Source organism: Triticum dicoccoides, chromosome 7B (assembly GCF_002162155.2).
Source record: "Triticum dicoccoides isolate Atlit2015 ecotype Zavitan chromosome 7B, WEW_v2.0, whole genome shotgun sequence".
Classification (NCBI taxonomy): Eukaryota; Viridiplantae; Streptophyta; class Magnoliopsida; order Poales; family Poaceae; genus Triticum; species Triticum dicoccoides.
In genome coordinates, this window is record NC_041393.1 from 225866587 (window position 1) to 225881199 (window position 14613).

The following is a 14613-nucleotide window of genomic DNA, read 5'->3' on the forward strand; positions in this document are numbered from 1 at the left end:
TAATCACACTTGCCGATGGAATACGACTCTTAGCAGATAAGCAAAGAGCGGATTAGCATTAGCATAGGATGCCCCGTCCCGCTCACACACTAAACGCCTCCGGCCCCGATCAGGCGCCCGAAGAAAGCTCATCTCATCTGCCTGCCCCTTCCAAACCTTAAACAACATCATCATCACACTAGATTACCAGATGGGAGATCGCGCCGCTTAATTTGAATGCCCAGTCGCGGCAGAAACGTACTACTACGAGCTATACTAATCACGGGAGATTAAGGTGTGATCCGCCTGCTGTTTAGTTTCCCCCTCCCCAGGTTAACTACTCTAGTTCGGATCGCGGTTCTCTCCTGCTTCGTTAACCGGTGTACTACGTGGCGACCCGTCAAGATCTGAGCTTCTCGGTTTCCGTTCTTTCTAGTAGTAAGTTGGTTACCGTCCATGGAAGCCGTTGCTCGCGCAATATGATCTGCAGAGCGTTTGCTGTTCTGCCGTCCATGGAGCGAAAGATTATGCCACCTCTGAGAGGAAAATGTTTTTTCTTCCCGTGTGCTAAGCTTTTAGATTGGCTCCAGCGCAAAAAAAAAAAAAAAAGCTTTTAGATTAGCTGGCTAATGGTAGCAATCAGCTAAGGAGGCCTAAAGCGAGTCGCTAACAACTGGATGATGCTTATCGGATGAGGCATGCATGGGACTCATCACCCACCATTTCTACCTGTCTGCTGCCAGCAGCAAACACCGCTGGTCAGAGCAACAATTAAACCACTAATCTGTCATCAACAACATCAGCTCAACATCATTATCCTTTAAACGATGAGAACATGGTTAAGAACTTTCAGTTTTGCTGACAGAAACGGCCACTTCGTGTTGCCATTGCCATGTCATGCTATTGTATCAGGTGATTCAAGAAGAGGCCAACAGACAGACGGACAGACAAACACAACAAATTAATGTTCTCTTATATGTAGAGACCTCTTGATTATACAGTAGCAGCAGCAGCACCTCGCCAACCTAAACTCGGCCTACGTTTCAGCTAGTTGTATCCAGCGTTTTGCAGATCTGATAGGGAGAATGACCTTGGAGATCGGAATGAGCTCGTGTTTGGATTGATCATGTTCCTACTCATGACGCTTGCCTTCTGGGACGCGCTGTGCAGGCTGCGCGGAGGGAACCTGGGCGACGCCGGGGCCTTCTCCCTCCTGCCATTGCCGCTGCCGTTACCCTCGTCGTCGCCGTCGTCCGAGCGTTCTTCCTCCTCCTCCTCCTCCTCGTCCCCCTCCACCACAGTGTGGTCGAGGGAGAGGAGTGGCGGCAGGTATGTGGTGACCAGCGAGCTGCAGGAGGCCCTCCGCCGCGACCATGCCGCCAGCACGCGGCGGCGCTTGTTGAAGGGGTTCTCCGGCTTGGCGATCTCCTTGGCGGCCGCCTTGGCCGCAGCCTCGGCCAGGCTCGTGAAGGATTTGGACTTGCCGGCGTAGAAATTCGAGAGGCCCCTCCTGCGATTAGTTTCATTCATCTCGGTCAGTTAATGTTCAGGGCAAACACTCCATGGGTACTAATTGCATTTGCAGAGTATTTGGCCTGTTGTTGATGCACAGCTAAGCTATTCACATGCCCGGGATTTCAGCTAACTACACACACCAAATTAAATCCATCCATGATCTTTATCAGTTTGACTAGCAGAAAGATGCGAACTTTCTCCGTAGTCTGTCCTAACTAATGCAAAGTTCAACAGAACGGGCAGTACTAGTTTTCCTAGCTCCAGTTTCGTGATCTACTAGAGCCCAATGATTACACCAGAAGAACACAACTGGCCGAGGAATCAGAACAGATTTTTTCCTCAAGGAGGAAAAAAATCCATCTTTTTCTCTAAGACTGTTGGACTAAGAAATATCCTATTTGACCAAGAAAAACTCGAAGAGATCATAACAAGATCATACAAATTTAGCGAAAAAAACACCGGCAATTAATTAATAAAGCAAGGAGCACGGAGATGGGGAAGAAGAAAGCTTACTTGCTGGGCAGCGCATCCTCGAGAGACTCGAGGGTCCCGAGCCCCATAGCGAGCACTTCATCCACCGGCGCCTTGGCCTCGCTCTCCACCTCCTCCTCCTCCCCATCCTCCTTCTCCGACGTGGAGTCTTCCCCGATCGAGGAGCTATCCGAGGAGGCCGCCCCGATCGAGGACGCATCCGATAGCGCCTCCTCCAGTTCCCGCAGCTCCTCCCTCCCAACCTCCTCCCCCTCCTCCTCCTCGACGAAGAACCCGTTGGGGCCGCCGCCCCGATTCGTCTCCGGCTCCTCCGAATCCGGCCGCTGCTTCCCCTTCCCCGCGCCCCGGAACCCGTGCCCCCGCGCCATCCCCGGCGCCAGCGCCGTCGACATGCACGCGCCCGCAGCTAGCTAAGCAAGATCCAGCGAAAATCACGGAAGATCACGCGCGGATCGGCGGGTGGGTGCGTCCGCCGAGAGATTGGCCACGCCGAGCCGGAGCACACAGACGAGGACAAGAAATCTTCGAGAGAGAGAGAAGGAAAGAGAGAGGTGGAGAGAGAAGGGGAAGGAAGGATTGGATAGAGATGCTGAGCTAGGCCAGGAGGACTAGGAAAGGAAAAACAGGGGGGCGTTTTCTATAGTTACAGGACGACGCCGGAGCGGTCCATGCACCTGGTCCAGGCGCCCGAGCCTGGCGCAGGAGGTGGCCGGTCTCTGTCCGCCTGGCGCGCGGGCCACCCGTGGTGGCACCGCTCTCCATGGACTCGGTGTACATTATGGCGGGCTGACCTGAAGGCATACGGTATTGCTGTACGTGATATGGTAGAGCTTATGGTATACGGGGTAAGTATACGGTGGGCGTACGTGTGCGATCCGGCTTGGTCTCCTGGACGGATCGCACGTGTGGGCCGCGGCCGGGAAGCGTGTGCCGCGGTGCGGGGTGACAGGTGGGGCGCAGTGCGCGTACACGCGTTGGATGGATGATGGATGGACGGATCGCTTTCTGCCGTCATGAGTCATGACTCCTCTGTCCACCCAAACCCAGGTTCAGCTAGCCGCAGGGTCTCTGGATGGCCCGACAATTTTTGGTCGCCGATCGGCGATGCTCATGCTGCCCCGGCATCGATCCAAAGAAGTGGTCCGATTCACAATCAAGCAGAAGGTGCCCGGTTTGATGTTATACTTGACTTGATGCTCCGGCCACGACCGCAACGTACTCCACTTGGAGTCAAACCCGCAAAAGGGAAATCATGCCTGGCGTTCGGTTCGACAGCATTTTGGTTCAAGGCGTACTGGTACTGAGATGACCTTGCACTGTGTGTGCTGTGCATGCTGCTTTCCAGGTCATTTGGTTAATTACCTTGACCATGCATAGGCCGGGTCATCTTTCTTTTCGAAAAAAAAAGTAGTAATCCTGCATGCATAGTCACTGATGGGGATGGATAAACATAATGAGCAGGCGCCAGATAACGTTCCTGCATGCACGCACAGCGTCCGATGTATCTTATTCTTATCTTGACCCCATGCGTTTGGTCTTGTCATTTGTTTTCTTCTCCCCGGTACTGGTCCGAATCGATTGTAGACCATACATGTCTCTACTCTCGACGATGATGATGATGTGTCTGTCATCTTACAATAAAGACCGTTCAATCTATATTTAATGAATAGAAAACAAACTATGGTAATTTTACAAAAGATGCACGCACCTCTTTCGTTCATCCTTATCTCTCACAACTTCATTGTTAAGGGGTTGTTTGATTCTAGGCCTAGCATTGCCACACTTTGCCACACATTTTTGCCAAGCTTGCCTAAGATTAGTTCATCAAAACGAGGGCCACAAGTTGGCAAGCCTAAGGGAATCTTGCCACATTTTTTATATGTATGCCATGTGGGGCCCAAGTGGGGCTTGCCTAAGATGTGGCTTGAACTAAACACTCACCTAAGTTGGTCAAATTTGCCTACCTTTAGATGTGGCAATCTTTGGCAAAGTTAGTCATAAACCAAACAGGCCCTAAGTAATTAAAAAAGGAAGCCTCTGAAACAATCTGGCATGGTGGCCGCTGCCAGCGTCGTCCATCCCCATGTCTCTGCTAAGTCCGACCACCAATCACCACCGCGCCTCACTCCTTCTCACCTTATCTCTCATTTTTCTCGAGATATCATTTTTTAATGACATTCTCGAGATATCATTAGCTTTTACACATATGATTACTCCTGCATGGGTCAATCCCAACAGGTGTTTTAAAAAATGCATCTCCATGTTATGTGCAATGACAGGCATCTTGCTAGTACTACAAGTAAAATGCAACATGCGGTGGATGCATGTTCAGTGGTGCCTGTTTATTGTCAAACCTGGCAAAAGGTGCCCGGTTTGTTGCTCGGATACAACAAATCCGACCCTTCAAACGCCGGCGAGCGTGTCCGTGAACAATGATAAACGTGGATCGAAAGTGGACTGCAATTTAATTGCGTCAGCTGGGTCTTGAACTCAAGACCTCTTACCTCTGATACCATGTAGAAGTGCATGTTCTAGCCAATGCAATCAAAATACCGATTTGATGAAAGAGACTAGACAACACATTATACGTACTCAACTAAGAAATCTCAAATCCATACTGCTACTTGCAATGTGAAACTTAATCTAAGCGAAATTCGTCCGCCTCCGTCGTGGCCATGTCCAGTGGCCGGTTTCGTCCCTCAAAGTGTTGCTCTGGTCGCCGACAAGGTTGAGTAGGACTTGGGATACACACCGGATCACGGGACTCAAGGCACCGCCATCTCCCATGCTCTATTCTTCCTTGTCAGAGTTCGGAGCCTTCACAGTGTCGGAGGATGTGAGATCGATGATTGATTCATCGTCGGAGGAGCCGATGACTTCCACCATGACGCGGTTGCGGCTCCCGGGCTGGTCGTGCACCATACGGTGCACCGGAGAATGCGAATCGGCCTCGCCAACGTCCACTGCCGCCTCCCGCGCCCGCTGCCTCACACGGCGGGCACGTCGCGCCATACTTGCGTCGGACAATGTCCACGCATCTGCCACGTCAGCCTGGCCCACCCTGACCCCATATATATCCCTCCGATGAACCCTAGACCTCAATCCACTCCACTCTCTCCATCCTCTCCTATTCCCAATATGTCCCCTTCTCTTCCCAATCCACTCTCTCCTCTTCCAATCTGATCCATGGCGGATGACCGAATCGGGTCCGGCTCCAATGACGACGAGAGGGACGTCGATGCGGCCGCTCTCCGCATTGCTTTGCGCCGCTCCCGTCTAGGTCAGGGCGATAGTAGCAGAAGCAACCCACAGAGCGACGCCCCCCCCTTCGCCCGCTGTCGCAGTGCGGGCGACGTTGTCGGGTCATCCCGTCCGGCGCGCAGCACCGGTGGGAGCGCCGCCAGCTCCTTGCCAATCCAGGTACGTCGCCCGGCTTCCAACCCGTCCATTCTACCTCCGAAGAGCGTCCACGGGCACCGATGGGTGCTTGTGCCTTCGCCGGTGCTGGGTCGGTCGAGGACGCCCGAGTCGGAAGCGCGGGCCGCAGGGTGTGAGCGGCAGCGTGCGAGGGAGCCCATGGCTGCGGGTGTCACTTCGACGAGGCGCCTGGCACTCGTGCACATGCCCGTCAATCCCGAGGACGCGCCCATTGTGTCCATCATCCGGCGCTCCCTGACAACGCCGAAGACATATGCGTGGCGGCTGCGGCGGAAGATCGCCAAAGCGCTCTGACTCACTATCGAGCTGTCGGAGCGCGAGGCGTCGACGAAGGCGAGGAGGTACACCGAGGAGCAGGAACGCTTGCTCCGGAGGCTTGCCGGGGGTCACATGGAGTTGTCAGCTACGACAATGACGACGACGACGACCCTCTGCTACGTCTTGAGCTTGCGTTGGTTTTCCTTGAAGAGGAAAGGGTGATGCAGCACAGTAGCGTAAGTATTCCCCTCAGTTTTTGAGAACCAATGTATCAATCCAGTAGGAGGCTCCTCACAAGTCCCATGAACGTACACAAACAAACAAAGAACTCGCAACCAACGCGATAAAGGGGTTGTCAATCCCTTCACGGCCACTTGCGAAAGTGAGATCTGATAGAGATAGTATGATAAGATAAATATATTTTTGGTATTTTATAATATAGATGCAAAAAGTAAAGATGCAAATAAAAGCAGATTGAAAGCGTAGAAGATAGATGATAGACACGGAGGCCATAGGTTTCACTAGTGGCTTCTCTCAAGATAGCATAAGTATTACGGTGGGTGAAAAAATTACTGTCGAGCAATTGATAGAAAAGCGAATAATTATGAGATTATGTAGGCATGATCATGTATATAGGATCACGTCTGTGACAAGTAGACTGACTCCTGCCTGCATCTACTACTATTACTCCACACATCAACCGCTATCCAGCATGCATCTAGAGTATTTAGTTCATAAGAACAGAGTAACGCATTAAGAAAAATGACATGATGTAGAGGGACAAACACAAGCAATATGATAGAAACCCCAGATTTTTATCCTCGATGGCAACAATACAATACGTGCCTTGCAACCCTTTCTGTCATTGGGTAAGGACACCGCAAGATTGAACCCAAAGCTAAGCACTTCTCCCATGGTAACAAAGATCAATCTAGTAGGCCAAACAAACTGATAATTTGAAGAGACCTGCAAAGATAACTCAATCATACATAAAAGAATTAAGAGAAGATTCAAATATTTCTCATAGATAAACTTGATCATAAACCGACAATTCATCGGATCTCGACAAACACACTGCAAAAAGAGTTTACATCGAATAGATCTCCACAAGAGAGGGGAGAACATTGTATTGAGATCCAAAAAGAGAGAAGAAGCCATCTAACTAATAACTATGGACCCGAAGGTCTATGGTAAACTACTCACAACTCATTGGAGAGGCTATGGTGTTGATGTAGAAGCCCTCCATGGTGGATTCCCCCTCCGACAGAACACCGGCGACGGCTCCAAGATGGGATCTCACGGATACAAAAGGTTACGGTGGCGAAAATATTTGTTCGGTGGCTCTCTGGATGTTTTCGGGGTACGTAGGTACTTATAGGAGGAAGAAGTATGTCGGTGGCCGCTCGAGGGGCCCAGGAGACAGGGGGCGCACCCAGGAGGGGTGGGCGCACCCTCCTATGTCCTGGCCGCCTTGATTGCTTGTTGACTTGCACTCCAAGTCCTCTGGATCATGTTCGTTCCAAAAATCACGCTCCCGAAGGTTTCATTCCGTTTGGACTCCGTTTGATATTCCTTTTCTTCGAAATACTGAAATAGGCAAAAAAATAGCAATACGGGCTGGGCCTCCGGTTCGTAAGTTAGTCCCAAAAATGATATAAATGTGTAAAATAAAGCCCATAAACATCCAAAACAGGTAATATAATAGCATGGAACAATCAAAAATTACAGATACGTTGGAGACGTATCAAGCATCCCCAAGCTTAATTCCTGCTCATCCTCGAGTAGGTAAATGATAAAAACAGAATTTTTGATGTGGAATGCTACCTAGCATAATTATCAATGTAATTTTCTTTATTCTGGCATGAATGTTCAGATCCAAATGATTCAAGATAAAAGCTTATAAAACATAAAAATAATAATACTTCGAAGCATACTAACAAATAATCATGTCCTATCAAAATAACATAGCCAAAGAAAGCTTATTCCTACAAAATCATATAGTTAGGCCATGCTTCATTTTCATTACACAAAATACTCCCATCATGTACAACCCCGATGACGAGCCGAGCAATTGGTTCATACTTTTTAACACGCTTCAGTTTTTTTCAACTCTTACGCAATACATGAGCGCAAGCCATGGACATAGCACTATGGTGGTATATGGTGGTGGTTGTAAGGACAAAAGGGAGAAGATAGTCTCAGATCAACTAGGCGTATCAACGGGCTATGGAGATGCCCATTAATAGATATCAATGTGAGTGAGTAGGGATTGCCATGCAACGGATGCACTAGAGCTATAAATGTATGAAAGCTCAACAAAAGAAACTAAGTGGGTGTGCATCCAACTTGCTTGCTCATGAAGACCTAGGGCATTTTAAGTCATTGGAATATACAAGCCAAGTTCTATAATGAAAAATTCCCACTAGTATATGAAAGTGACAACATAGGAGACTCTCTATCATGAAGATCATGGTGCTATTTTAAAGCACAAGTGTGGAAAAGAGATAGTAGCAATTGTCCCTTCTCACTTTTTCTCTCATTTTCTTTTTTTTCTTTTCCTTTTTTTCTTTCTTTTCCTTTTTTTCTTTCTTTTCTTTTTTTCCTTTGGCCTTTCCTTTTTTTGGCCTTTCTCTTTTTTTTCTTTTTTTTCTTTGTAAAGTCTGAAGTCTCATCCCGACTTGTGGGGGAATCATAGTCTTCATCATCCTTTCCTCACTAGGACAATGCTCTAATAATGAAGATCATCACACTTTTATTGATTTCCAACTCAAGAATTACAACTCAAAGCTAGAACAAGATATGACTCTATATGAATGCCTCCGGCGGTGTACCGGGATATGCAATGAATCAAGAGCGACATGTATGAAAATTATGAAGGTGGCTTTGCCACAAATACGATGTCAACTACATGATCATGCATAGATCAATATGACAATGATGGAGCGTGACATAATAAATGGAACGGTGGAAAGTTGCATGGCAATATATCTCGGACTAGCTATGGAAATGCCATAATGGGTATGTATGGTGGCTGTTTTGAGAAAGGTAAATAATGGGTGCATGCTACCGACGAAAGTTGCGCGGTATAATAGAGGCTAGCTAAATGGAAGGATGAGTGTGCGTATATCCATGGACTCACATTAGTCATAAAGAACTCATATACTTATTGCAAAAGTCTACTTAGACCTCGAAGCAAAGTACTACTACGCATGCCCCTAGAGGGATAGATTGGTAGGAAAAGACCATCGCTCGTCCCCGACTGCCACTCATAAGGAAGACAATCAAAAGGGCACCTCATGCAACAAATTTGTCACACAACTTTTACCATACGTGCATGCTGCAGGGCTTGCCAACTTCAACACAAGTATTTCTCAATTTCATAATTACCCACTAGCATGACTCTAATATTACTACCATTATATCTCAAAACAATTATCAAACATCAAATTGATCCTAGTGTTTAATGCACTTTCTATGATAGTTTTTATTATACCCAACTTGGATGCTCATCATTCTAGGACCAAATTCATAACCATAGCAAATACCATGCTGTTCTAAGAGACTCTCAAAATAATATAAGTGAAGCATGAGAGACTAAAAATTTCTTCAAAATTAATCCACGTCGTGCTCTAAAAGATATAAGTGAAGCACTAGAGCAAAAACTATCTAGCTGAAAAGATATAAGTGAAGCACATAGCATATTCTAATAAATTCTAATCAAGTGGGCTTCTCCCAAAAGGTGTGTACAGCAAGGATGATTGTGGTAAACTAAAAAACAAAGACTAATATAACACACGACGCTCCAAGCAAAACACATATCATGTGGGGAATAAAAATATAGCTCCAAGTAAAGTTACCAATGAACGAAGACGAAAGAGGGGATGCCTTCCGGGGGCATCCCCAAGCTTAGGCTTTTGGGTATTCTTGAATATATTGGGGTGCCTTGGGCATCCCCAATCTTAGGCTTTTGCCACTCCTTATTCCATAGTCCATCAAAGCTTTACCCAAAACTTGAAAACTTCACAACACAAAACTCAGCAGGAAATCTCATAAGCTCCATTAGTGAAAGAAAACAAAACCACCACCTAAGGTACTGTAATGAACTCATTCTTTATTTATATTGGTGTTAAACCTACTGTATTCCAAGTTCTCTATGGTTCATACCACTTAATACTAGCCATAGATGCATCAAAATAAGCAAACAACACACGAAAAACAGAATCTGTCAACAACAGAACAGTTTGTAGCAATATGTAACTAACACAAACTTCTGGAACTCTAAAAATCCTACCAAAATAGGAAGTCCTGGAAAATTTGTTTATTGATCAGCAGAAAAAATAATCAATGCAAAGTCACGTTTCTGTGATTTATTGAATTTTTTCTCGTGAGCGCAAAGTTTCTGTTTTTCAGCAGAATCAAATCAACTATCATCATAGGTTATCCTATAGGTTCTACTTGGCACAAACACCAATTAAAACATAAAAACACATCTAAAAAAAAGTATATGAAAAATTTATTACTAAACAGGAACAAAAACAAAAACACAAAGAAAATCGGGTTGCCTCCCAACTAGCGCTATCGTTTAACGCCCCTAGCTAGGCATAAAAGCGAACATAGATCTAAGTAGTGCCATCCTTGGCACTTGATTCATAGGTAGCTCGCATGATAGATTCATAAGGTAATTTGACTTTCTTTCTTGTAAAAGTTCTCCATGCCTTCCTTTAATGGAAATTGGAATCTAATATTCCCTTCCTTCATATCAATAGTCGCACCAATCATTCTAAGGAAAGGTCTACCAAGAATAATAGGGCAAGAAAGATTGCAATCTATATCAAGAACGATAAAATCTACGGGCACCAACTTTCTATTTGCAACAATGAGAACATCATTGATCCTTCCCATTGGCTTTTTAATGGTGGAATCCGCAAGGTGCAAATTTAAAGAGCAATCATCAAGATCATGGAAACCTAGAATATCACATAAAGTTTTCGGAATCGTGGAAACACTAGCACCCAAATCACACAAAGCAAAACACTCATGATCTTTAATTTTAATCTTTATAGTAGGTTCCGACTCATCGTTAAGTTTTCTAGGTATAGAAACTTTCAAATTAAGTTTTTCATGAAAAGATTGCATCAAGGCATCAACGATATGTTTGATAAAAGCTTTATTTTGACTATAAGCATGAGGAGAATTAACAACGGATTGCAAAAAGGAAATACAACTTTCTAAAGAACAATTATCATAATCAAATTCCTTGAAATTCGAGATAGTGGGTTCAACACTATTTAAAGTCATGACCTCTCCAATCCCATGTTTACCAAATTTAGCATCAAGATCTAAAAACTCCGAATTCTTGGGACGCCTTCTAAATAAAGTTGACTCATCTCCAGTCCCATTATTATCAAGATTCATATTGCAAAACAAAGATCTAATAGGAGACACATCAGTAACTTTAAGATCTTCATCATTATTTTCATGGAAACTAGAAGAACACGCCTTTACAAAGCAATCTTTCTTAGCACGCAATCTTGCGGTTCTTTCCTTGCACTCATCAAATGGAAATTCTCATGGCTTTGAGAGACTCATTGATATCCTGCTTAGGAAGAGTAGATCTAAGTTTAAGAGAATCAACATCAAGCGAAGTCTATCAACGTTTCTAGCCAAATCATCAAATTTGAGCAATTTTTCTTCAAGCAAAGCATTAAAATTCTTTTGAGAAATCATAAATTATTTCACACTATTCTCAAAATTAGAGGGCATCTTATTAAAATTACCATAAGAATTATTGTAGGAATTTTCATAATTATTAGAGGAATTACTAGGAACAGTCTAGAATTAAAGTTTCCTCTATAAGCATTGTTTCCAAAACTATTCCTACCAACAAAATTCACATCCATAGATTCATTATTATTCTCAATCAAAGTAGACAAGGGCATATCATTGGGATCAAGAGGAGTATTTTTAGTAGCAAACAACTTCATAAGTTCATCCATCTTTCCACTCAAAACATTGATTTCTTCTATAGCATGCACTTTTTTACTAGAAGATCTTTCGGTGTGCCATTGAGAATAATTAGCCATAATATTATCAAGAAGTTTTGTAGCATCTCCTAACGTGATTTCCATAAACGTGCCTCCCGCGGCCGAATCTAAAAGATTTCTAGAAGCAAAGTTCAAACCGGCATAAAAAATTGTATGATCATCCATAAATTGAAACCATGAGTAGGGCAATTGCGAATCATCAATTTCATTCTTTCCCAAGTTGGGAAACATGCTCATGATCAAGTTGTTTAAAATTCATAATATCGTTCCTAAGAGTGATAATCTTAGCGGGAGGAAAATATTTAGAGATAAAAGCATCTTTGCACTTGTTCCAAGAATCAATACTATTTTTAGGCAAAGACGAAAACCAAACTTTAGCACGATCTCTAAGTGAAAACGGAAATAACTTCATTTGAACAATATCATTATCCGTATCTTTCTTCTTTTGCTTATCACACAAATCAACAAAGTTGTTTAGATGAGTAGCGGCATCTTCATTAGGAAGGCCGACGAATTGATCTTTCATAACAAGATTCAGCAAAGCGGTACTGATTTCACAAGACTCAACATCATTAAGAGGAGCAATCGGAGTACTAAGGAAATCATTATTATTGGTATTGGAGAAATCACACAATTTGGTATTATCTTGCCCTATGGCAACAAGTAATCCAACACACAAGCAAACAGAAAAAGGCAAGCAAAAAAGAGAGAGAGATTGGGAAAGAGAGGGCAAATAAAACGGCAAGGGTGAAGTGGGCGAGAGGAAAACGAGAGGCAAATGGAAAATAATGTAAATGCGAGGGAGATGAGTTTGTGATGGGTACTTGGTATGTCTTGACTTGAGAGAAGACCTCCCCGACAACGGCGCCAGAAATCCATCTTGCTACGTCTTGAGCTTGCATTGTTTTTCCTTGAAGAGGAAAGGGTGATGCAACACAGTTGCGTAAGTATTTCCCTCAATTTTTGAGAGACAAGGTATCAATCCAGTAGGAGGCTCCTCACAAGTCCCACGAACCTACACAAACAAACAAAGAACTCGCAACCAACGCGATAAAGGGGTTGTCAATCCCTTCACGACCACTTGCGAAAGTGAGATCTGATAGAGATAATATGATAAGGTAAATATATTTTTGGTATTTTATAATATAGATGCAAAAAGTAAAGATGCAAATATAAGTAGATTGAAAGCATAGAAGATAGAAGATAGACCCGGGGGCCATAGGTTTCACTAGTGGCTTCTCTCAAGATAGCATAAGTATTACGGTGGGTGAACAAATTACTGTCGAGCAATTGATAGAAAAGCGAATAATTATGAGATTATCTAGGCATGATCATGTATATAGGCATCACGTCCGTGACAAGTAGACCGACTCCTGGCTGCATCTACTACTATTACTCCACACATCGACCGCTATCTAGCATGCATCTAGAGTATTAAGTTCATAAGAACAGAGTAACGCATTAAGAAAGATGACATGATGTAGAGGGATAAACTCAAGCAATATGATATAAACCCCATCTTTTTATCCTCGATGGCAACAATACAATACGTGCCTTGCAACCCTTCCTGTCACTGGGTAAGGACACCGCAAGATTGAACCCAAAGCTAAGCACTTCTTCCATGGCAAGAAAGATCAATCTAGTAGGCCAAACCAAACTGATAATTCGAAGAGACTTGCAAAGATAACTCAATCATACATAAAAGAATTCAGAGAAGATTCAAATAATTCTCATAGATCAACTTGATCATAAACCCACAATTCATCGGATGTCGACAAACACACCGCAAAAAGAGTTTACATCGAATAGATCTCCATAAGAGAGGGGGAGAACATTGTATTGAGATCCAAAAAGAGAGAAGAAGCCATCTAGATAATAACTATGGACCCGAAGGTCTATGGTAAACTACTCACAACTCATCGGAGAGGCTATGGTGTTGATGTAGAAGCCCTCCGTGGTGGATTCCCCCTTCGGCAGAACGCTGGCGATGGCTCCAAGATGGGATCTCGCGGATACAGAAGGTTACTGTGGCGGAAATATTTCTTCGGTGGCTCTCTGGATGTTTTCGGGCGTACGTAGGTATATATAGGAGGAAGAAGTACGCCGGTGGCCGCTCGAGGGGCCCAGGAGACAGGGGCGCGCCCAGGTGGGGTGGGCACGCCCTCCTATCTCCTGGCCGCCTCGATTGCTTCTTACTTGCACTCCAAGTCCTATGGATCACGTTCGTTCCAAAAGTCACGCCCCCGAAGGTTTCATTCCGTTTGGACTCCGTTTGATATTCCTTTTCTTCGAAATACTGAAATAGGCAAAAAAAAGCAATACGGGCTGGGCCTCCGGTTAGTAGGTTAGTCCCAAAATGATATAAATGTGTAAAATAAAGCCCATAAACATCCAGAACAGGTAATATAATAGCATGGAACAATCAAAAATTATAGATACGTTGGAGACGTATCACCCTCCGACAACCGACACCTAGACCGAAGGCCATAGCAACACCGCCGATCGCAAGGGGAAGGGTATGGTGAGGAAATGGTGATTTCCTCCACCCTTTCCGTTGAATTAAGTTTTTTATCATATGTTTAGGGTACTGTCTGATTGAAACAACATCGTTTGGTTGTCCGATGAACGTTTATGCTACGATTATGCCCGTTTTAACTAGATTTTATGCTAGTATTATTAAAGCATAGGCATGGAGTGGCAATGAATATTTGGATGAGATTCATTAGATAACTGTTACAACATAATAGCCCCGATTCATCAATCATATGTAGGCATGTACTCCGTATATAATAATACATGCTTGCAATAAGAACTTGCATGACATCGTTTGTCCTACCCTCCTGTGGCAGTGGGGTCCAAATGGAAACTAAGGGTAATTAAGGTGCTC

At 44.5% G+C, this 14613-nt stretch overlaps 1 protein-coding gene across 1 annotated transcript; it reads right to left on the reverse strand.

Moving 5' to 3' along the window:
• Positions 1 to 783: 783 nt before the first annotated feature.
• Positions 784 to 2601, reverse strand: LOC119337643. Its single transcript, XM_037609807.1, has 2 exons — positions 2008 to 2601; positions 784 to 1489 (listed from the first exon to the last, which is right to left on the reverse strand). The coding sequence occupies exons 1-2, from the start codon at positions 2376 to 2378 to the stop codon at positions 1027 to 1029; spliced, it is 834 nt and encodes a 277-aa protein (XP_037465704.1). The 5' UTR covers positions 2379 to 2601; the 3' UTR covers positions 784 to 1026.
• Between the last annotated feature and the right edge of the window lie 12012 nt (positions 2602 to 14613).

Excerpts from the sequence above, each read along its gene's own strand:
- LOC119337643 (XM_037609807.1), bottom strand. The coding sequence starts at position 2,378 with ATGTCGACGGCGCTGGCGCCGGGGATGGCGCGGGGGCACGGGTTCCGG. Across the intron at positions 1,490-2,007 it reads GAGGATGCGCTGCCCAGCAA|GAGGGGCCTCTCGAATTTCT; the intron begins GTAAGCTTTCTT and ends AACTAATCGCAG.